The following is a 22,462-nucleotide window of genomic DNA, read 5'->3' as shown; positions in this document are numbered from 1 at the left end:
CACCCTCTAGCGGTAAATTTACAAACTTTTTTTAACTTAATTTCAATTCCAAAACCAAACAAAAGAAAAAATTACAAAAACAACAGTTACAGTAATTTTTAATGTAATGCGTTACTTTGATATTTCTTCAAAACACCAAAATCTCTCACCCTTTCCTATGGAAACCAGTGCTTCATGGAAGTGGCTCTTTAACAGAGGTGGTGTGGAAAAGAAAAAAAAGCCTCAAACTATTTATGTAGATATGAATCACGTAATGTCTCACGTAAAAGTGACTCACTGTGCAGTTCCATATCACTTGAGTAGTCCGTGGTTTATTCGCAGATCTTTGAAATGATCGTTGGCACATTTAAATATCACTTGAGTAACGTGCGCCACAGTTTCAAAACAATTAAGTGGTCCGAGGTGCATTTCCAGTTCACCTAAGTGACTCGCGACACATTTCCTGGTCATTTGAGTGCCTTTGGCACTGTTCCAGATCACTAAAATGATCCACGACATATTTACGGATCACTTTGAGTGACTCGTGGGACAGTCCTAAAGCACTTGAGTAGCCGCAGCACAGTTCCCAGATCACTTTAATGACCAGCAGCACAATAACTCAAGCGGCCCGCAGCAAAGTCCTAAATCATTCAAGCGAACCACGGCACATTTACAGATCAATTAAGAGACCTGCGGAGCTGTTCCAGATTGCTTAATTAAGTGGCCTGTGACATATTTTCAAACCAATGAAGTGGCCCGCTCTCTCCTAAAGGTTGGCACCCTTGCTTTATAAGGGATATCTTTCTTTTTTCTTTCAAACCGAGCATAACTCAGATCTATCGCTATGGTGAATTTACAATCGAGTGAGTTGTGCCAAAAGTGCTAGTGTGTGTGTACCTAACTGTCTGAGTGCGTATATAGTGCTGTCTGATTTTTCAGTGCTGTCATCTATATTTCAGAAATGAAGTGAGTGAAGTCTAATGATTGATTATTTGTACCGTTTGTATGCCCGTTGTTCTCTGTGGCAAGACTTTTCAACGGGGCGATTGGCTCTCACTCGAGCTTCGACGTTGGGAACCACAGAAAACAAACTTCAGCTTACCACCCCTGTGGTGCCAGTGGGGTTCGGATCCCGGACCTCGTGATGCGAGTCCGTCACCATGACCACTCGACCACCACAGCGGCTATATAATGTAATAATGTATTAGCGATATTTTATATAAAGCATAACTCGCGAAAGTTTTCTTTGCATAAAATAGATCTAAGGTTTTTTGGAAAGCAAATGTTATGTAGTGGTCCTCGCTCTCTTGTGTGTGTGTGTGTGTGTGTGTGTGTGTGTGGGGGGGGGGGTGACACTCGAGGCAATAGAAGTGAAAAGAAAAACATTATTTTTATAATGAAAATGGTTGTGCTTCAAGCATGAAAATGTTTATAAAAATTTATAATACATACTCTCTGTAACATATAGAAATGTCCTCTACACTTGTTAATACAAGATTCATCGAAATACTGGTTATTTGTGGAGATGAAGATTACAAGGGAGAAAATTCATCTCTGCCCCCACGGGGACTCGAACCCCGGACGAGTGCTCTACCATCTAAGCTATGGAAACAGAATATTTTAACCTTGGAATTATATTATTTCAACATATATATACGCTCCAAGGTTGAGATATGTATATATATTCTATCTGTTTCCATAGCTTAGATGATAGAGCACTCGTCCGGCAAGCGAGAGACTGGGGTTCGAGTTCCCGTTGGAGCAGAGATGAATTTTCTTCCTCGTGATCTTCACTTCCACAAATTACCACTATTTCGATGAATCTTGTACATACTGTATCACCGGTGTTTGCAACCAGGGATCTTCCAGCCCCTTGTGGGATTTCTTAGAAACGGTTTCAGGAGTCCGAGAGCTTGGCAAAGAGCAACAATTAACTCGTTAAGGAAACTTATTTTCTGGATATTACGCTGAGGTGAACTCGGAAAGAAAAGTCAGCTGTGTGTGTGTGTGTGGTGTCTGCTGAGACTCTCTCGAACCCAGACCCTCTTGTATACCAGGCAAGCATGAAGAGGGCGGGTCGTGTCTCTAGTGGTGTAGATGTTAGCATGCTTGCCCGGTATGCAAGGAAGGAGGGCCTGGGTTGGAGTCCCGGCGGAGAGACCAGATAAATTTTCTTTCCAAGTTCACCTCAACATAATATCTAGAAAATATCTATTTCCTTGATATCTTGGACTGAGGAAAAAACCGTCTATCTCTCTCTCTCAATTAACTCGTTATTTTTAAATAATTGTAAAATTTAGGAATGACCGCAGAAATAATGGGTGAAATAACAATAATTATTGTGCATGGAAATTAAAAATAATTCCAGAATTATTAAAAATTCAGAAATAACAGCAGAACCAAATTCGAGAATTATTAGAAATTCAGAAACAATTTCAGAGTTATCAGAAATTCAAAGATTACTGCAGAAATAATTCCAAAATTATTGGAAATTCAAAAATAATTCCGGAATTATTGAAAATTCAGAAATAACTGCAGAAATAAATTCAGAATTATTGGAAATTGAAAGATAACTTCAGAAACATAATTCCAGAATTATTGGAAATTTAGAAATCATTTCAGAATTATTGGAAATTCCGAAGAGCAGTGAAAAAGAGCCGTGGTACCAACTAAAATTATCGAATTTTTTAAAGTTGTGGGGACGGCAAAATAATGTTTATTCCGGGTGGCTGAATCATGTTTGTCCCTGGCAGCAAAACATCCTAGTTACGGGCCCTGCCCACAAGGGTAAAATTATTGGAAATATTGGGAAGGCTCACAATATTGGGGAAAGCTCAAATCCGATATTTTTATAGGTATTATAGCAATAGTAGCAAATTTTGGGGAGGAGGGGCTCGTGCCAGATATTTTCCCGCGTCCTGAAATGTGCTTAGAGCTGATTTACACCATGAAAAGACAATATTTTTTTTCAAAACGTAATATGCACATTAGTAGGGACGGGCTTAAGCACTGTATTTTGCTGCCCGATGCGAAAACAGCTTTTAGGCTTTTTAAATGGATTTTCCGGATACTCCAGTGTTTTCAGGTACCCCAACGTCCAAAAAATTGGATTTTTTTGGAAATTTGTGGTGACCAAAAAATTGGTATTGGCGCCTAAAATTTTCAATGTGCGATCACTAGCTGAGTAAACAGAAATACGCTTGGCTCCTAAATATTTGGTTCGCGAATAGATTTTTTTTCAATTTTTCAAGCCTTATGGTTTACACTGGCACACGAGAACAACTATCGAACTAAGTGCTAATACAGTGGTTCTCAACCAAGGGGGCCCCAGGATATTTCGGGGGGCCATGGAGGAAAATATCGCAAAAGGGGAGTCATGGCTGTTGATAATGGGGCTACGAAGAAATTTATTAAAAGAGTGACCAAAAAAATTTAATTTCAAACAAAATGCATAGAATATTTTTTTTTCACAATTTTTCGCCTATTTAAGTAACATTAACATGAAGATTTGATTGATTTTTCAACACCGCAGGATATTTCAACACCGAGCATAAGGATCAACAGTGTAGTTGAAAGATGAAATTTAGTACTTGAAGTATCAAATATTTTAAGACTCACGAAAACAAGCAGAATGACATTTTTGTGTGTGTTCATCCAATTTTTCATATTTAGGGCTCTGATGACCTAAAGATGAAACGTCTTTGCTGGTAAGTTATTAGCCACTACGTTTCTTCTTTAGGTCATAAAAATCAGAGTCTTAGTCATAAGCTTGTGTTATCAATAATTATAAGGTTTCGAGATGAATGTATTTATATATACAGTGTCACTTTAATGACAGTGATTGACAGTAACATTTATTTGAATACAATGCGGAATGCAAGAATTTTTTGCCGAGATCTGCCCTCAGGGCTATTACAACGGCTTACAGAAGGCCAGGCAAGCTAATGACAGTGAGAATAAATTCTCAAAAATTTGAAGACAACCAACCAAAAAACTGCGTTAAATGCGGATAAAACGGTTTTGTTGGCATCAGGGGAGACGGCTACACTTTGCAATTGGGTTATTGAGCACACGGTGTTCGTATAAAAAGTTAAAATTTTTATTTTAATAACTATACAACCCTTTGCATATTATGAATAACATATACTACACGTTATTCGGATAATTTTTCTAACTGAAATTATTATTATGTACCCCACAGTTATCTATGTACCCTGTATCTATAGTAGTGTCCGTTTTGTAAAATATTGTGTTGTGTTTAAGCCAACTCACACGTTTCTTCGTTCGCCTGTGAGAGAGAGGCTACATTATGAACCAAGAAAGCCACGTGTGTGTGTGTGTGTGTGTGTGTGGAGATAGCTTGTCATCCAACGAGACATCAGATTTTCACGATGAATATAAATCTCACCGTATCGAAACTATAATCAATAAACCATTAATTTTTTAATTTGAAATCTGATTATTCTTAATTTCTGATTACTTTGAAATTCTGATTTAACCAAAATCAAATTTACCCAGTAAAAACTAAATTGTAAATAATTCAAACTTCATCCTGTACAGTAACTTGATAACATTATGACGTCTTCAAGCGCAAAGGGGTTGTTCAAGTATTACGTCAGCAAATTTGTAGCCATTTTTGACCCCTTTGTCAGCAAAAGTCAGCAAATCACTGAACCCCCCTTGTCAGCAAAATTTTGTCAGCAGCTTAGAATATTTCATATCTGCAAAAAAAGGAGGTCGATGACGTAAGCAACATTCAAACCCCCCTCCTCCCCTGCCATCAAAAGTCAGCAAATCAGAAACCTCCCTCCTCGATGCTGATGTAATACTTGAATGACCCCAAAGTTTACATCGATTAAAAATAATTTATTCTATTTTTTTACTGTGTTGTATTGTTTATTTTGCTTTTTCGTTATTTTCATAAATTAAAAATTAATTAAATTCAAACACATATTTATATACTTCAAACAATATTTGAATAATTTTTAACGGGAAAATAGGAGGCCTGTTGGCACAGGCAAATACAGGGGTAGGGTTCCTCTCCCTTTCCCGAGGAGCCTGCATCCGCTTATTACAGCCTGTGGGTTCCGTGTCTCGGAAAGAATTTTAAGCTATTGCTTTATTAAGAAATCAAAATGCGACCCAATGAAAGTATTTCTATTCCGTTTTGCGGCCCCCCTAAAATTTAGCTGCCCGGTGCGGCTGCACCTTTAGCACCTGCTTAAGTTCGGTCCTGCACATTACTAAATGATTTTAGTTGGTTCACGAGGTCAGGTATTTTTCTCTTTTTTTTAAGGTCATGGCACGCGTCTCCGTCAAAGTGTCACCTGATTTATCACGTATGTTAAAATTTGCGAAAATTGAATGCCGAAAGGTCCGCTTGCGTAGGCGTTGGTGTCAAACTTTCAATGTGCAATGTAGGTTGGTGGGTCGGAACTACTACGTCATACCAGAAGAAAACCGCACTACATACAATACAAACTTCCTGCAGGTTGTTTATCAGAAAGGAGGTGTTGTTACGTATTGTAGCACGTGATCGAGACGCCCCTTAACGTATCCAGAAACCTTGGACAACATGACCAACAGCACCTTTTGTAAAAATAAGTGGTCCTTCCTGCCTTTGTTTTATTAGTCCCGACTTCGAAGCTTATTAAAACAATAGTTAAGAGATGTCACCGAATTCCCTTGTCTTTTATATATTTCGTCACGTGCTGCTGCTACTACTACGACTACTACTGCTGTTATTCTCTCTCTCTCTCTCTTTCAATCTATCCATTCATGAAATCTCATGCTCGTGACGTTTCGCAATGCTTCGTGAGCCCACTACGATCGTGTTTTGTGTTTATTATTGTTCATTTATACCTGGTAATTTCCATTATGATGAAGGTTGCTGATTTCTATCTCATTTTATCCACAAGAATATTTATTATATAAATAATTTACAGCTTCATACAGCATGGATTTTTTATTATTTTTTCAAGAGACGCCGCTTATAAGCTATAATATTCACGTATTGGGCATTTTCAATACACTATCTTCTTCTTCAGGTATAAGACAAAAGTCTAATCAATTTGCAATCTCTTATACGTACCATACATTAAATTTTCTTGTAAAAAGTGCTAAGAAAAACCGTTTCTCATGAATACAAAGCATGCCTTTCCTCCCCCCCCCCCTTCCATCAGAGCTTGTTTCCTTGCATGGGCAAACGGGACACGTGCTCAGGGACCACAAACAGGGGCGGCTTGAGCTTACCTGCCGCCAGGTGCGGAAAGTCATATGCCGCCAATAATAGCGACCCTGGCGGGAGGCTGTGACAGGGAACCTCGAGATAATCCTGATCTTTTTAGAAGAAACCTACACACCGTGCAAAATTACTCTGACCACACGTCCCTCTTTGGAAGGAGATTTTTCTGCTTTTTGTCCAGATTTTATTTTACCGTTCTTAATGATGCTAGATAACTTGATCCTCAAAACAGCACTTATTTTGGTGAGACATCATCACTAACGAGGCAAATTTTAGTGAGAAATTAATTTCAAAGGTGTTTCTGGTGTATTCCAAGAACCGGACAAGTGTGAAGCCGACTTTTTCCTTTGCTTTCATTTGACCGTTTTGGATAAATTACTAGGTGAAGGTACCAAAATGCACACTTGCCCCTTTTGCTAGAGTAGAGGGGCGGCTCTTGGCCTATGCGAGTTTGTCGAAAATGGCTTCTGTCTGCTTGGGGATAGGAGAGGAAGCGCCAAATCCAAGATGAAAAGTAGAAAAAAATGTTTTGAAAAAGAAAAGATTTTTTTTTGGTTAGGAATGGTTGGGATACGTTGTAAGGGAGGTGCATGGCACCCTCAATGGTTGGGCAGAAAGGGCTCTAGCGCGGGACCCGGGACTCCATTCTCTTATCATTTTCCTTTTTCACGCTATAAATTAACTGTAGAGGGCTTCCTGAAATATCTGGCTTGCGGGCCCCTCGAAATATTCCAGCCTAGGGGTCCCGACGCAAGATGTAGGGATATGGAAGCGGGAATAGGCAGGAGGAGCAAAAAAATAAATCTTGGGTGAAGAGTTTTTGTCTCGCGCCGCCACTAATAGATTACATTCTTAATACCAGTCCCTGTCTATTCCCTCAAGTTTTCTAATCTCCATTGTCGAGGGTATTCGTGATGTCAATTTTTAGTTTGTGAAATTTTTAAAAATTTTCAAGTCTTAACTAAAGTCTACCGTGCCGCCCCCTACAATCTGCCTCCCGGTTTTTATAAAAAAATTTATAAATATTTTTAATTTTTGGTAGTAGCGTACACAGAATATAGGGGGAATTCACCGTTTTTTCTTTCAAGGGAGATATTTTTTATCGGATACTACTTTACCGCCCGCCAACTCTGGTCGTATTGCCATACGGCAATTTACTACCAATCGATTCGGGTCGGAAATGAAGGGCACCATCTATCGGTGGTTGCCTCGGATCCGTTTAAGGAAAGTACTTTTCCATGTTCTGCCTCCAGAATCGAATCCGCGAACCTGACGGCAACCTTCATAGTGGTTGACGAGCATCTTACCTAGGGTGGCCGAATGTCCCGGTTTCTCGATATTTTTCGCCCTGTTCAGAGACTCTTTTTTTGTTCCGGTTTTTTCTTACTCAATGAAATAGTATTATTTTTTACATTTTAACTTTTAATTTGTGTTAAATACTATGCTAGGAATTTACTATTTCACTGTCATATTTTGCCACGTTAATATTTTACGTAACCAAAGGACACCGAACCTATTTTGAATAGCTGTAGCCCCGTTTATATGTGCAATATTGTGGTTTGAATGGGGATGGTTTATTGAATAAAAACCTGCTCGTATTTTTTTTTCCTTTTTCATTTTAGGTCCGTTTAGAAATGAATGAAATGAGAAAAATGAATTGAGTTTTGAAGGAATTGTGGCCAGATTGCAGGCAGAAATTTCGAGGGGTTTGTCACTGAGATTGTAGACGATATTAAAGACACCAGAGGTCTTTGCTACGATATGGGATATAAGCCAGTTATCTCGTGAGGTTTTGATGGTCTCTTCCAGAGCCGGCCCAGAAATTCTGCCACTCCTTGGATACAACTATCTATAACGAGTTTTCTTTCGTCACGTCTGTTACCCTAATACAATGGTTTTCAGTGGAGAGGGATGGATCACATTCAGGGCAGTGGTTCTTAAACTTTTGCCACCCGTGGCTCCTTTGTCGTGACAACGTTCATCGGCGGCTCCCCAGAATAGTCTGAAAAGAAAAACACCACGTCAAAGCACTAGACAATCATAAATGTCAACAGCTCACAACGATTTCGTTGACAGAGGTTGGCGATGCCCCTAGGAACCGTGGCACACACGTTGAGAACCACTTGTCTAATCCCATAGAAAATACACAGACAATAACCCAAAAATTGAAGGTGTTCTGCGGCTTCGAACCTTTCCGAAGAATGAATGGATGCAACTAGAAAAGTCTGGCTATGTCCGTCCTATCAGGAGAGACCGACGCCCCTTTTTTCTGAAGTGCAGGAAAGGAGTGTATCGAGATCAATTGGGCATTGAATAGCATTTCAAAAGTATTATATCTGCTTGCGCTTATTTACCCACTCTTGCTTTCCCCGCAAATGATTTTGATGTGTAAAAATCAGCAATAGTGAAAGCACCGTCACATAAAAAAACCGTCATAAAAATGCTGCCCCTGAAATCATGCCGCCCTATGCGGCTGCCTCGTCACTTCATGCCTGGCACCGGCCCTGGCCCTTCTATGGAAAAACGTTTTCAGTATTAGTCTATTGATTTCAATCGGTTTTACGTTATGCACTTGTGCGTAAAGCATTGCTGTGAAAGTTCACACTGAAAATATTCGGAGTCCTTGCAACGAATTAATTAATTTTCCATTGATTCCTATGGTGAAAAAACGATTCGGTTTACGAATTGACTTCCTGAACGTATCAGTAAGTTCGTAAACCAAGGGACGACTGCTCGTAGAAGCATAAACGTTATAATATGAGACTAAAAGTACTTAAGTTACTCCCCCCCCCCCCCCAGTAATTATGAGTATAGAATGTAAAGCTTCTTACCCTTCATGGCAAATGACCTTCAATCACGCATGTACGGGACGGGACATCTGATGATAACGGGAATCATGATGTTTTACTCATTTTTGCGCCCTCTGTGTAGAAGTAGTGTTATAATGTTTTCGTAATACATTATTAGTTTGCAATTTTCTAGTGCAATGTCCACCAAATGAAAGTTCCGAAAATGCCCCGGTTATTATTAATGGATGGCCAGGATTTTAATATAACGATATCCATGATTTATCCCGGCTTTGCAGGCACTTCATCTGGTCTGCCTAATCTTACCACTACACCACTCGGGCAGTTGGGGAGGAAGGGGGGTATTAAACACCCGAACCCACTCCTTGCGTATGATAGTGTCCTCATCGAAAGGCGAACAGGACTCAAGCCCGATTTGATGTCAATATTTTGTGCGTTTTTACACTGTAAATTTTCTTTGGAGAAGGAGGGGGGGGGGGGAGCGTGAAGAATCCTGGCCTAGTCTACTCTGGAATATGGAGGCCCAACAATTATCAAATAATTTCCCCTTGCCCACTAAATAGAAACATTTATTGATTGAATAATTGATATATAATTTCTGATACGTATTTTTTTTCGTGCATATAATGAATTCGAATAATTAATCAGTACTCAATAGGCAGGCGTTCTCAACCTAACCCCCATTGCGGCTCTATGATATCCTAAGGGACATCACTGTGAAAATCAAGTGAATGGGAATCCACGACACATGGTTAAGGGCGGGGGGTGATGCTAAGTACCAATACCTTCTAGAGCAGAAGGCCTGACCCCGAGATTCGTGACGTCATCGAATTCCGTCCTAGAATCGTCTTCCCTGTAAGATCGTTTTCCAGCAGCACCACACACTGTAACGCCGTTATATATACAAATATTTTTTTTTGACCCACCCCGCTGTAATATATATTTTTTTCTTATTAAAAAAAAGGTTGAATTACCTTAGAATTTAGCACTCGAATGGACGTGTTTATACTCATAATTCAACATTATTTTCAAGTATCAATTAGAGCCAGAATTTTTACGAAAACTTTGAAGAAATTACCATTTGACATCAAAATTTCCCCAAGAGAATTTTTCGGAATTTCATTTCTGTTGATTTTAACCAAAAAAATATCCATTGAATACCAAAATTTAAGTATATATAAAATATCCTTTATTTTTCATTAAGATAGACATATGTAATATTCACTATATATTTTATTTAAAAAATATATACAGTATATACAAACTTTTCACGTAATGTGTATTTTATTGAAAGGAAGAAAAAAGAACGAATGAACAAATATGCTTTGCTCCTTCCAGAAAATTTCAATGGAAACTATGGATTAGATATAGATTGCATGATTCTCATTCGTACAAAAATTCATAACATCCAAGTAGTAAAAATCCATTTCAAAAATAGTTTTTTTCTTCAATGTCACCAGTTTCTTCTTTGCATAAAATTGTTTTATTATTTATAACTTCTCTTAAAAATTCATTTTTATTCGAAGATTCTTTAGAAATAAGCCAGAAAAAAAACAAACCAAGAATACGTAGATTAATTTTGAGGTTTGTTATGAAGCAAAGTGTGATCTATGTTCAAGATTATAAATATCATCAGGTTCATATTTTATTTAGGCTGGGGAGCAAAAATTCTATCCAATGTTTTTCACTACACACACATGGAATTACACAAGAAATAAAACTTGCTAGAATTGAAAAACAATCTTTAATTGAACATTTGCATTAAACATGAATTCAACATCATTTTTCAGTTTCTCAGTCACAACGTCATTATATAGAACATAACTAACAACTACAGGAGTTGACACGACAAACCCTTTTAACCAAATTTCGTATGATTATGAAACTTCCATCTTCACACATAAACACATTTCTTTTTCAGTACTTAGATACTCTTTCCACTCTGAGCATTTAAGTTTTTTCATGAAAGCATGTGAGCAACACATATATATTCAGAACTTGATGCCAATTTTCTGTGAACGACTAAAATCATAACCACCATCATTTATGTATAACTTTTTTTTAAGAAAAAAAGGGAGGTGTAAAATGTACCAGTAATAAGACACTTATTTCAAAGATTTAAAAATAAAAAATGAATTTAAGGTGAATTTGAAATTTTGAGCTGATAATGATGGATAAATGTTTGACTGATATTGAAAAGTAATTGAGTAAATATTATTTCAAGTTTGGGAGCTAACTAATTAAATGTTAAATGGCCCATTACTTATACATTTACCGAACTTGATCAAAACACTCAAGTTTCCTCTTTGCACATTTTTCATTCCTAATTTCCCCTTTTTTCTTTGTCACCAAATCATTTTTATTCATACACATATTTTTGAGTAAAATATTAGATGAAATCCATAAAATTTTTTGAGCAATATCAGCTTCCCTGTGACCACTACAACATTCATATACATTTCCTAAAATTTCAAACTCTTCCAAGGTGGTAAAAGCTGTGTTTACAAGAACTTCTCTATGCTTCCTCTGATTATTATATATCATTTATTACTATATGTGATATGATAATTACTATGATTATCTGATTACTGTGATTACTTTGATAAATTCAGCAGTATCAGTAAAATGAGGGATATTTCTGTCTGGACCCAATATATTTAAAGCCTCGCAAACAAACTAATTGAAGACTGAGTACAAGTTTGATGTTTCGTCTCTCTAAATTAAAAGGTCAGAGATTTTCATGTTAGCCCTCTTGCATATGAGACAACATTTGCAGAGTCTGTCATACAGTTGTTTCAATGATGCAAAAGATGCTGTACAAAAATTGTCAACTGAAACATCAAAGTTCAGGTGAAAATAGCACTTGCCATCATTTCTTTGATTCAACCAGTTATTTCTGATATTTTTTAACAAATACACACTATAACAAAAAATAGTGGTCTCGATGGACACTGAGGCTAGGGATACATATATAAATTCTTATGTGGCTTTGTGAACAAGCTCATTGCTTTTCTATTGATAGCATTGTTATCAGTGACAACCCCAATAACTGTGAAACCAATATTTTCTAAACCTAAAATAACTTAGGATAACATTACGTAACAATACATGATTTATCTTGAATACAGGTAAAATATGCACAACTTCTTTAAAAGGGGACATTAGGCTGGAAACTATAAACACAAAAGCACTCTTCGCAGCTTCTTCTGTGTTGAAGGCCATGCCAACAACAGAACCTCCCTTATAATCAAAATAAGGTTTTATGTAAATTTCGTCAACAAGAAAAATAACTTTATCTGCATCAGAAATATATTTTGCTCTGGCTTTTATGTACATCAAGAAATTGTGACTCACCTCCTCGGTTGGTGAAACTGGTAGTCGCTGACTAATTTTCCTCAAAGTTGATGGATGAGGCAGTATTATTTTATTGCTAGATCTTATAAATTTGTGCACTTGTGGCGAAATTGAATGTAACAGAGTAGCAAATATATGATGTCATTAGAGTATTTCAAGTTGTTTTTTGCTCAACGACCAATCTTAATTTGTTCCTCTATAAAATTTATCAGTAATTCATTTTCACCAGTCTTCAAAGAAGACAGAGCATCATTGAAGAAATCTATTTTAGAGGAATTTTTTCCTCACACATAGGATTCATACTTTTAAGTGTGTCTAATATATCAATTAAGTCATTGAAATTTGTGAACTTATATGGGAGGGTAAATTTTGAAATTCTTTTCAATGCAATACTTTTTAGATAAACAGAAACATTAAAATTACTTACAACCACTGAATGCGAAATCTGTGGATATGGTTGTATATCCAAATGATAAACACAAAATTTTTCACTGATTCGACACTTCATAAAAATTGTCAAGACCAAATGTTTCAACACATCACTGTAGATCTTCCATACTGCTGATTTGTTGCTGTTGAGAAAATGTTGCTGCATCAGTCACACTTTCCTCAAGGGCCGTTTTTAAGCGTTCATTCTTTCAGTGTTTTTTGTAGTTTGGAGATAACCTTCGTTTAATTGGAAGTGTCATAGAAGTTGAGGGATATCCTTCGAAGAGGCATGGCACAGCGTTCTTTCTTCTCTTAATTTTCAACAGAGCTGCTAAAGTCTTACCACTTTTATCATCAAAAGCCGAAGATTTTGTTACCAAATCCGTGGCCAGAAAATGCAGTTCACATACCTAGACATAAAATAAGCATAATCAGACTGATGGCTATTGGTAATAACATGAAATTAATTTAGTCTCTGACTATTACTTGTTCTCCATAAGAGATGGGACAAATAATCTGCTGCTAAATTATATATAATATACTATTATTATAACTAGTTAAATACTAGTTCATAAATTATATGGTGCATTACTAGTTAGGAGTAAATAATGATTTACATTTCCTTGATTGGATATGAAATTGTAATTAATTAAAAACAAAAATCATTTGGTAATATTAATGTACTATGATGTATCATTGTCAAATTTTGTCAGTATCATGGCAATATCTCCCAATTACCAGTTTTTCAATATCTATTGAAATAAAAAAATTAATTATTAATTAAGTTATAATACTTAAAATTATAAATATTAATTAATAAATACTTAAAATTCAATATTTAAAATTACCAATAATTTCATTTCTTAATTAAAAACACTAATTTCATTTACAATTGTGATGAATTTTAAGGAAATTAATATTCGGCCACGAAATATTTGATATCTGGCCAAAACATTATCTGAATATTTGGTACTCGGTTATTCCGCCGAATCACTATTTGTCCCATTTCTTCTTAATATCGGAGTTGATTTTTTTGCATTCCGTTGTATTTTTTAATTTTTCTTAAAGAATAAAACAATATAATGTTTACGAAATGAGCACTTACACTACTGCGATCATTCAGTACGAAGTCCTTTCTTTGGATGGAATTCAACCACTTCTTCTTCAGATCTTCACAGAGCGTGGATCGGGGGAGAATGCCGAGAAGAAGAAATTCTCTTTCTCGTTTAAGCCGGAGTGTGGTGACGTCACAGCATAGAAAATATCGCGGGCGAAGGCCTTCTACTCTAGAAGGTATTGTAAGTACCCCCCTCAAAACCACAGGGTAAAGAAAAAATTAAGCTGCGAAGAAATAAAGCTCTCAAGTAAAGTATGGTGGGGCAAAATGCGACCACTTCCAGAATCTAACAGAGCTGTCCATAGAACCTGGACCATTTCAACGCATGGGCCGATTCGAATATGACCCGGGAAGGGACCTCATGCCCATTAGAGACCTACGTGATGAGATCTTATATTATGATTTTCATGAGTAAGTACTCAATTATGTTAGCTTCCAGCTAAATATGGGACCTCAGAATATCACCTTGCCCAGTGATCCATGATGCTTCAACGGCCCCGCACAGAACCCCTCGAGAGGGAATCACACTGAACTCAGGCACACATCCAGGGCCATTTGTCCGGAGGGACAACTTATTGTGCAGATTGGACAGTCCTGTATTTTACGGGAAAGAAAGACAAATTTTCCCCGCATAATTCAGTGATTTCATGATCACCCACCTCTGGATCTATGCCTTGCAAGAGGAGAGTCCAGAGATCAATTTCATATTCATAAAATTTTTGTTTATTATAAATTTAGTTTTCACTAATTTCAATTCAATAAGTAGAAAGCTTGTCACTCCTGGATTAGATTTGGGGGGATAAGACAGGAGGAGAGCTACAAGAAAAATATACAGTGCATAAGGCACTACAGGCAAAAAATGTTAGGAAACACTGCTCTATTAAATGAGAAATATTCATCTCTGCACGTGTTTATGCAATTACTCGTTCTGTGCGTGTACATTGCTAATATAATTTAGTTATTTTTTATTTTATTTTACCTTTTACACTAGATAAAGTTCGAGATGGATTTCAGTTTAGGTACATCGAATGGTGACGAGAATCGTACTCAGCAGCAGCAGCAGCAACAAACACACATCATGATTCCCTTGGAATCCATCAAAAAAGAGTTACCTGATGATTGCGTGCCTCAAGATGCGAGTCGACCCTTCGCTTCTGTACAGAAAGTTCCATCCCTGAGTGACCTTTCGGAGGAAAGCTCCATCGGTAAAGTACAATATTATGCTTAAAATTCAAATATTACTTAGGCCGGGATTACACTATAAAAGTTTGATAAAATTCCTTTTATAAAACTTGAAAAATGCCACCAATAAGATCACCGGTTGCATTTTATAGAATGCATCTTATTGTTGGCATTTTTCAAGTTTTATAAAAATACTTTTATCAAACTTTTATAATGTAGTCCCATCCATACTCCAATTAGATAATTAGCGGACTCGTGAAATTCTTCTAGTCAATAAACTGCACGTTATAAGTTAGATTAGTTATGAAGTGAGACATTGTTTTCATTTCACAACTGTTTCGCTCCAAAGAGATGGTGATGACACAATTTACGAGTTGATGAGAATCTCGCGGTTAATGGGCTCTAAATACCAGACATGCATCAAATCAAAAAAGGTTGGAGCTGGAAGCTAATAAAACCGAATCAAACACATGCATAAAAGCTATAAATGGTTCGTTGGCGACAATATAACGTATACAAGCACACCAGTCTGTTGTTGTTGTTGTTTGTCCTTCACCATGACATTTATGATTTATTCTCACGCCTGGTGAGGATAAATATTCCTACTAATCGTCAGTGATTCGATTAGTACAGGCTAAGAAGATAACTATGAGGCTTTTTTTTTAAATTTCTCGTTCATAATGAATGATAAGGATATTACTAATGAAATTTTTAATTAATATTAGAATTTTGGCAGAAAATGGTGCTTTAGGGGGAAAATGTTCGAAAGCAGAAGGAATAAATGTATATATTGAGAGAAGAATATACATTTCTATTTTATTTTTCTCCCCACAACTTGATGTAAATTCCACGAGACAATTGAATCAACAGTCCAGACTGAAAAATAGAAAAAATTGAGAAATTTCGTGCTGTTTAATTATTTTGTGGTTATAAAATGAACAGATTAACTAATTTCAATCAAGGAAAAATTAAAATTCGCTTGTTAATATGTATATTATATAATCTGAGCCAAAACTGAGCGCTGAATTTTTTTTATTGATTTGTGTTTATTGTACATCAAAATTTCCTTTGAAAGGAAAATAAATAAATAAATTTTTGGTGCGATATCTTTACTAGGACCGGTATTAGAGTTAGGTATCCTGACGCATACATCAAGTCTTAAATTGGAAAAAAAACCATTAAAACCATTAAAAATGAAGGTGCAATGAAGGTGTTTGCGTATCTCTGAAGCGAAGAGGAGATATTACCTCAACAGAATACGAATAGATTTCTTCATACAAAACAATGCACTATGATATAAACACCTATATATTTTACCTACGAGTAAAAAGGATGTTTCACGAAGAGTGTTCGACACGAATAAAAACTCTAAAATTGAGGACTAAAATATGAAAAATCTCAAAAGGAAGGAAATTCAACTGCTCATCCGTAATAAAAATAATTGGGGGAAACATAAAAAGTATAAAATTTATACGTTTTAAAAGTCACAAAAATAATGTCATCAATTAATTCACAAAAATGCCAGTTGATGAAAAAAGTTTGCACCTCTCTGTCTCTCTATTATACCGAAAGGAAATTCACTTCTGAACAATGGAATAGATATCTGCTCAGATGTCGGTGATGGAAATTCTTGATTTTTGCCTCAGTAAGTCTTAAAATATTTCCAGACTTCGAAAAGTCACATAAATTAAGAATTTTAATCACCGATATCTCAGCAAATTTTTATGAATTCATGGGCATGATAAATGAATTATTTTTATTCATCGTTCAACGTATTGATCGTACATTGATTTCGTTGTATACACCAGACCCACCAATAAATGACAATATCTGTGAAAACCATGACTTATCAACCTCTTTTTTGTGTACGTCATTCTGTTTTCTTCCCCCTTTTTTTTTCTTTGTTTATTTCATTTTTACCGATGTTTTATACACTGTATTGTATACTTGATTTAATAACCGACGATAATTGTATTCCCATAAAATTTACGTGTCCACCAATATGGATCCCATGGAATCCCTTGATGGATTTTTTCTGTTCCTTGCATTTTATGTCTGTACTAATTATGATAAATAAATAATGAAATTAAAAGAAAATGCTCTGTGCTGACAACAAGAAATTTAGCCGTGCGTTGAACGAACACAAATTCTTCTCCAATCTTTACTTTCGGACAAATTTTTCCTAGAAAGATCTCTTCTCTTAGAATTTCTGCACATAAATCATCGAGATTTTACCTCAAATTATTAAAGATTATATATTATAAGATTTTATCTTACCTCAAATTATTTCTCCACTCTCTCCCCCCCCCCCCCGGGTATCAAAAGTAGAACTTAACTGTTCAGCTCTAAATTTAATTTTATTTTGAATATAAAAATATAATTGAAGACTCCATCGCAAAAATTCCCGATATCACTTATCACCTTAAAGTGCCTCGTGGCATACCCTTGGAGATTACTGTCATGTTTGATATTTACAATGCGATGTTATTGTGAAGATGTCCCGTAGCACATCTATCCGGCTGATCTCGTGGCAGAATGGAGAAATATTTTTCTCAGAAACAGATCTTCTGTCGCTCAGAGCATGATGATATTATGATATTTATCTAGGTCGCACAGAGCGCGTTTTCCCTTGGTCGCTCAGGGCACGGTCGTGCAAAGCACGCAACCGCTGTGACAAACTAGAACGGGGGAGGGGGGGGGGGTAGAATACCATAGACATAACATATGATCCTATGAATTCGCTTAAAGGGGGGGGGGCGATAAAACAAATAAGTTTGGAAAACTAATTTAAACAAATCAATTTTCTAAACTTACACTTGCGTTCGAATATCTTTTGCACGTTAACAGAAATAAAGAAATGAATCCGTTAAGAATATTATAATCTGCTATTAAGCATTTCTCATTTCTGCTACGTGACTCAACTAAGAACGTAATATTCATAGAAAAAGATATCTATATAAATGAGAAAGCAGCTCTTTCAGATGAAAGGCAGCCGCTCTTAGTTAGAGCTTTACTCAAATTTTCAGATTTTGGGGCCCAGGGATTCGAGGCGGTTGAAAGAAAGAAAATAATAATAAATAAGAGAGAAAGAGCCTCTCTCTTTTTCTCTCTCTGTTCGTGTATCATATTTTCGCACGTCAGCCATCTTAAATGCGACCACACGCAGTAGAGTAAAAAAGTCGCTACCGTTGATATTATGCTACGTTACCCCCGCCTCTTTATGGAACCCAAGAACACAACCATCCTCTGGTATCGTTTGCGAGGTTAAAATGTATATATATGTCTGTGTGTGATACATATAAAAGCATATAAAAAAAGAAGTCTTGTCGACTGTGACCCGCAAAAAGCCGCCCACGCTCGCAGTTGGTGCTCCTTCCATGAATGAAAATGAATGAATCGGATCCCGAATCTGGCTCGAAGCCACTTCATCTACTCCATTTCCTTCCACCATGTTACTTCTTTTTATTATTATTTTATTTTTACCTCCATTCATACTTTCATTACGTTGCTAACTTCTTCTGTCGCAGTTGCGAAAAATTGAACTACAGTAATTGAGCTTCAAATAGCGCAATGGTGGTGGTAACTTGAAACAAACAGTGCATTCGACTCGTTGCAATCATTGCAACCGGCTCTAATACTCGCATAATAAAGATCGGCAAAAATACAGTTGAAGTGTGTTATAAAGCCAACAATTGGCGATTCCGCCTAGTTCCCCATAGAGAATAATGTTAAAACCCTTGCTTATAATGTCAATGAAAACGCAACGACCTCTCATCATAATTAGGGTGATAATATCATACGCATACGGGAAATTCCGAAATTTCGCTCGCCTTGGCTTTTTTTCTCCAAAAAGCTCTTATTTCCACGAAATTACTTCAATACATAACAATTGCTAAAATTAGGGGGCGGGGTGAAGATAATTTGTACAATTTATAAATTATTTATAGTAACCATGTCTATAAATATAATTCTCACATATATGCCGTGTTCAGTGGTGTCTTAATGCATGGGGCCCATCCGGACACGGCCCGATCTCAAGTGCAGAAAGGGCCTCGTGAAAATGAGATCTGGCCAAATTTTCAATAGTATGTAAATTGAATAGCAGGTATTTCTAGCCAGGTAGGGGTGCCCCGGAAAAATCACTTCCCTCAGACTCGCTGTAGCACTGCATTTTTCGCCTAGAAGTATTTATAAGGAATAGTGGTGATTTGTTCGGCCAAAAAGCAGCTGGCAACATTTTTAGTGAGAATTGGCGATGTACAGTATTTATCAATTTCCCGTATTTTTCCCGAGCAAATGTGGTAACCTTGATTATAATAAAACAAGAAATTTCTCATGCTCAGTATTTGATTTGCATATGATTATACTTCGCATACTTGAAACGTCTTGAAAACGTCAACCTTGGTCGTAACCTCTGACCTATAGTTTAGAGTTGATTCAGAAAAATTAAACAAAAATCATTCATGCCTGTCCCACCCCCTACATGAAACTAGAATTTAGCTTTTAACGGGGCAGTCTTTTGAGGTTTTGCTGTTGCGGAATGGGGGGGGGGGGGGGAGTTTCGAACGAAGAGCTGCTGAGTTTGTATAGGGCATAGTTTCCCAAAATTTTTGTTTCATCGCCCCGTCCACTCAAGTGAACCCATAGGATCCTATGTTAAATGTGTAGCTTCTATCACCCGCAGACCATTCTATAGCCCACCAGGGGGTGATATTGCCCACTTTGGGAAACACTGGTATAGGGAGATGAGACGGCTTTTTTTTTCCCCGCCCAAAGATAGCAATGAAACATATTTTCTGGATATTATGCTGAGGTGAACTCGGAAAGAAAACTCTGGATATTATGCTCATGGACGGAGATACGGGGGGCATGGGGGTTCAATGTCCCCCCCCCCCAGCGTTAAAGGTGGAGCCCACCAATCTAAAGTATATGCGTATATGTGAATTTACATCATAATCATCATCATCATCGTGCCCCCCCCCCCTCCCCAGACTTTCACGTCTACCTCTACCTATGATTATGCTTCACCTCGGCATAATATCCATAAATTCCTGTTTCCTTAGAAAGTTAGTATTTCTAATGCCAAGCAATTATTGAAGAAAAGATCACATTAGTTCCCACTGTAAGTTCAGAATTAACAGTAAATATCCATGAAATCCATTCGTGCCAACTAGACCATCGTGGCATGTAAGCAAGGGGTTTATGGAAGCGCAGACGTACACGTTCGAGCATTTAATTTCGATAATTGCGTCTCTCTCTTCTGGCGAACGCCATTCCGTGACCGGTGGTGATCGACCATCATTTAAAAGCCTGAGTGACCATCACGGAGCGAACTTTCATTCCCCAATTTTTTTTCTCAAAAAAAATAAAAATAAAATAAAATTCAGTTGTGGTACCAGTGATATTTATTTCATCTGAAGTCACACATCAGCAAAGCCCTACGACATCGGTCGGATTTTACTTTGTGGTTTGGTGGTCAAGTGCAGATCCTGTTGGATAGAGCGACGAGCACCAGGCAGTCTTCGGTCACCGCAGGGCATTCATTCATTCATTGAACGCTGTCCCTGGCATTTTAAAAAAAGAGACCATATAGTTTCAACCCCCGACTTCATTCATCCCCTCAGTGTTATCTTTGATAACATCGTAACCATAACACGACTTCCGTTCACCTTCAAGCTTTAACCAATGGACCTTTTATTAATGTGTTATTACTCTCTCGCTCTCTCTCTATCATTTACTTCTAGTCTACTTTTTTTTTTCATTCATGACTAGTAGGTTACGATGGTGTGTGTGTGTGTGTGTGTGTGCTCATGAGCGATGCACGCGAAGCCCCGTGCGTACCTCACGCATCGAACACACACGAGTGACTCGAAGGAGGAGGACCTCTGGATATTAAGAACTCACCTGTGTGACCGTTGCACCGTATGCATTTGCGGCAATTGCATATTCCAGCTGCGACTTCAGTTCAGTTCAGGCTCGATGAGCTCCCCAGGTTCAAAGATTTTTCTTCGAGTCATGTCGCACGTAATTATCTCCCGGGCTCGATTATTTTTCCCAACTGTCAAAAGCAGTAAAGATTCCGCGATATCGCGATATTTTAATTATTACCTACTGTGCTGCAATTTAGGAAGCCGTAATTATGGGTTGTTATGGATAGTGGCGGTGGGGGGGGGGGGGAGGTATATATTACCGTATTTTAACACTATTCAGCAGTCTTATTTTGAGACTTTACTGCAAGGGTGCTCAACCTTTTAGAGAGTGTGGGCCACTTCATTGATGTGAAAATGTGTCACTGGTCACTCAGGTAATCTAAAAGCCTGCCGCGGGCCGCTTGAATTTTCTGAAAATGCACCACGGACAATTTTAAGTGATCTAGAAATGTTCTTCGAGTAATTTAAATGATCTGAAAATGCTCCGAGTGACTTTGGGATGCTATAAAAATGCCGCGAAGCCACTTAAGTGAACTGTAAATGTGTCATGGGCTGCTTACGTGATCTGGAAGCGTGCCGCGGGCCACTCGAGTAATCTGCAAATGAACCGAGTCACTTGAGTGAAATGGAGGTATGCCACGGGTCACGCGAATGATTTGGAAACGTGCTTGGGGTCGGTCGCTTAAGTGATCTGGGTATGTGCCGTTAGCAGCTTAAATAATCTTCAAATGTGCCATGAACCCCTCAAGTAATCCGGAAACGGAAACTTGAGTGATTTGATAATCTTCCGTGGACCACTTCAGTGATTTGGTTATTTGTCGCCCGCCACATCAGATGACTCCCGGGGGTCACATTTGGCCCGCGGGTCATGGGTTGACCATGTACGCTTTGCTGTATCGAGAAGGAATATTGATATGGAATTGTCCAAAAAGTTCCTCGCTTTTTTTTCATTATATAACTATACCATCAATCTACAATTAGAGCTGCCAACATTGCCGTATGGTAACGTGATCTTGATACGAATAGAAACATCAATCAATATTTTTACGACCATTTTACATCGAACAAAAAACATTACGGGATGACAGACGAGGCCTCGTTTTTCAGCTTTTTCACAAAAAAATAAGATTTGACTTCCATTTGACACTGAAAACGCAAAATAGAGGAGAAAAAAAAATAGTGAACCATTTTATTATATATTCTGTGTTTTTTTTTTCTTGCCACATATGAAAAAGAAGATGATCATTTCTTTTTATTTCCAAAAGCAGCAGCAGCCACCACAATTCAAGGCCATTTTCCCGCGGTTTGTTCTGGTCATGCGCAGCAGTTTTCATTCATAAGATCAAGTTACACTGTGTAGGCAGCAGCTGCCACTGACCCAGAGAGGAAAGAAATGGCTCCACATCCAATGATAATAATC

General features: G+C 37.4%; 1 protein-coding gene and 1 long non-coding RNA gene across 3 annotated transcripts in view; one reads left to right on the top strand and one right to left on the bottom strand.

Annotated features, from left to right (window-relative positions):
* Positions 1-22,462, top strand: part of LOC149075318 (protein C-ets-1-like) — a 189,401-nt gene that overhangs the window by 50,052 nt on the left and 116,887 nt on the right. For both annotated transcript variants that reach the window (XM_089242672.1, XM_089242673.1), the window contains exon 3: positions 14,922-15,135. In XM_089242672.1, the coding sequence (XP_089098798.1) occupies positions 14,922-15,135 (214 nt within the window). The remainder of the gene's footprint in view (positions 1-14,921; positions 15,136-22,462) is intronic.
* On the bottom strand, positions 10,756-14,049 carry LOC149075319 (uncharacterized). Its single transcript, XR_016193984.1, has 2 exons — positions 13,919-14,049; positions 10,756-13,223 (listed from the first exon to the last, which is right to left on the bottom strand). It is a non-coding gene; the product is annotated as an uncharacterized LOC149075319 (long non-coding RNA).

Source organism: Pholcus phalangioides, unplaced genomic scaffold, assembly GCF_987345545.1.
Source record: "Pholcus phalangioides strain wild (caught in Gottingen) unplaced genomic scaffold, Ppha-v1.0 ptg000015l_1, whole genome shotgun sequence".
NCBI classification, from domain to species: Eukaryota; Metazoa; Arthropoda; class Arachnida; order Araneae; family Pholcidae; genus Pholcus; species Pholcus phalangioides.
Note: the sequence above shows the minus strand (reverse complement) of the source record. Positions and strands in the feature narration are given on the sequence as shown.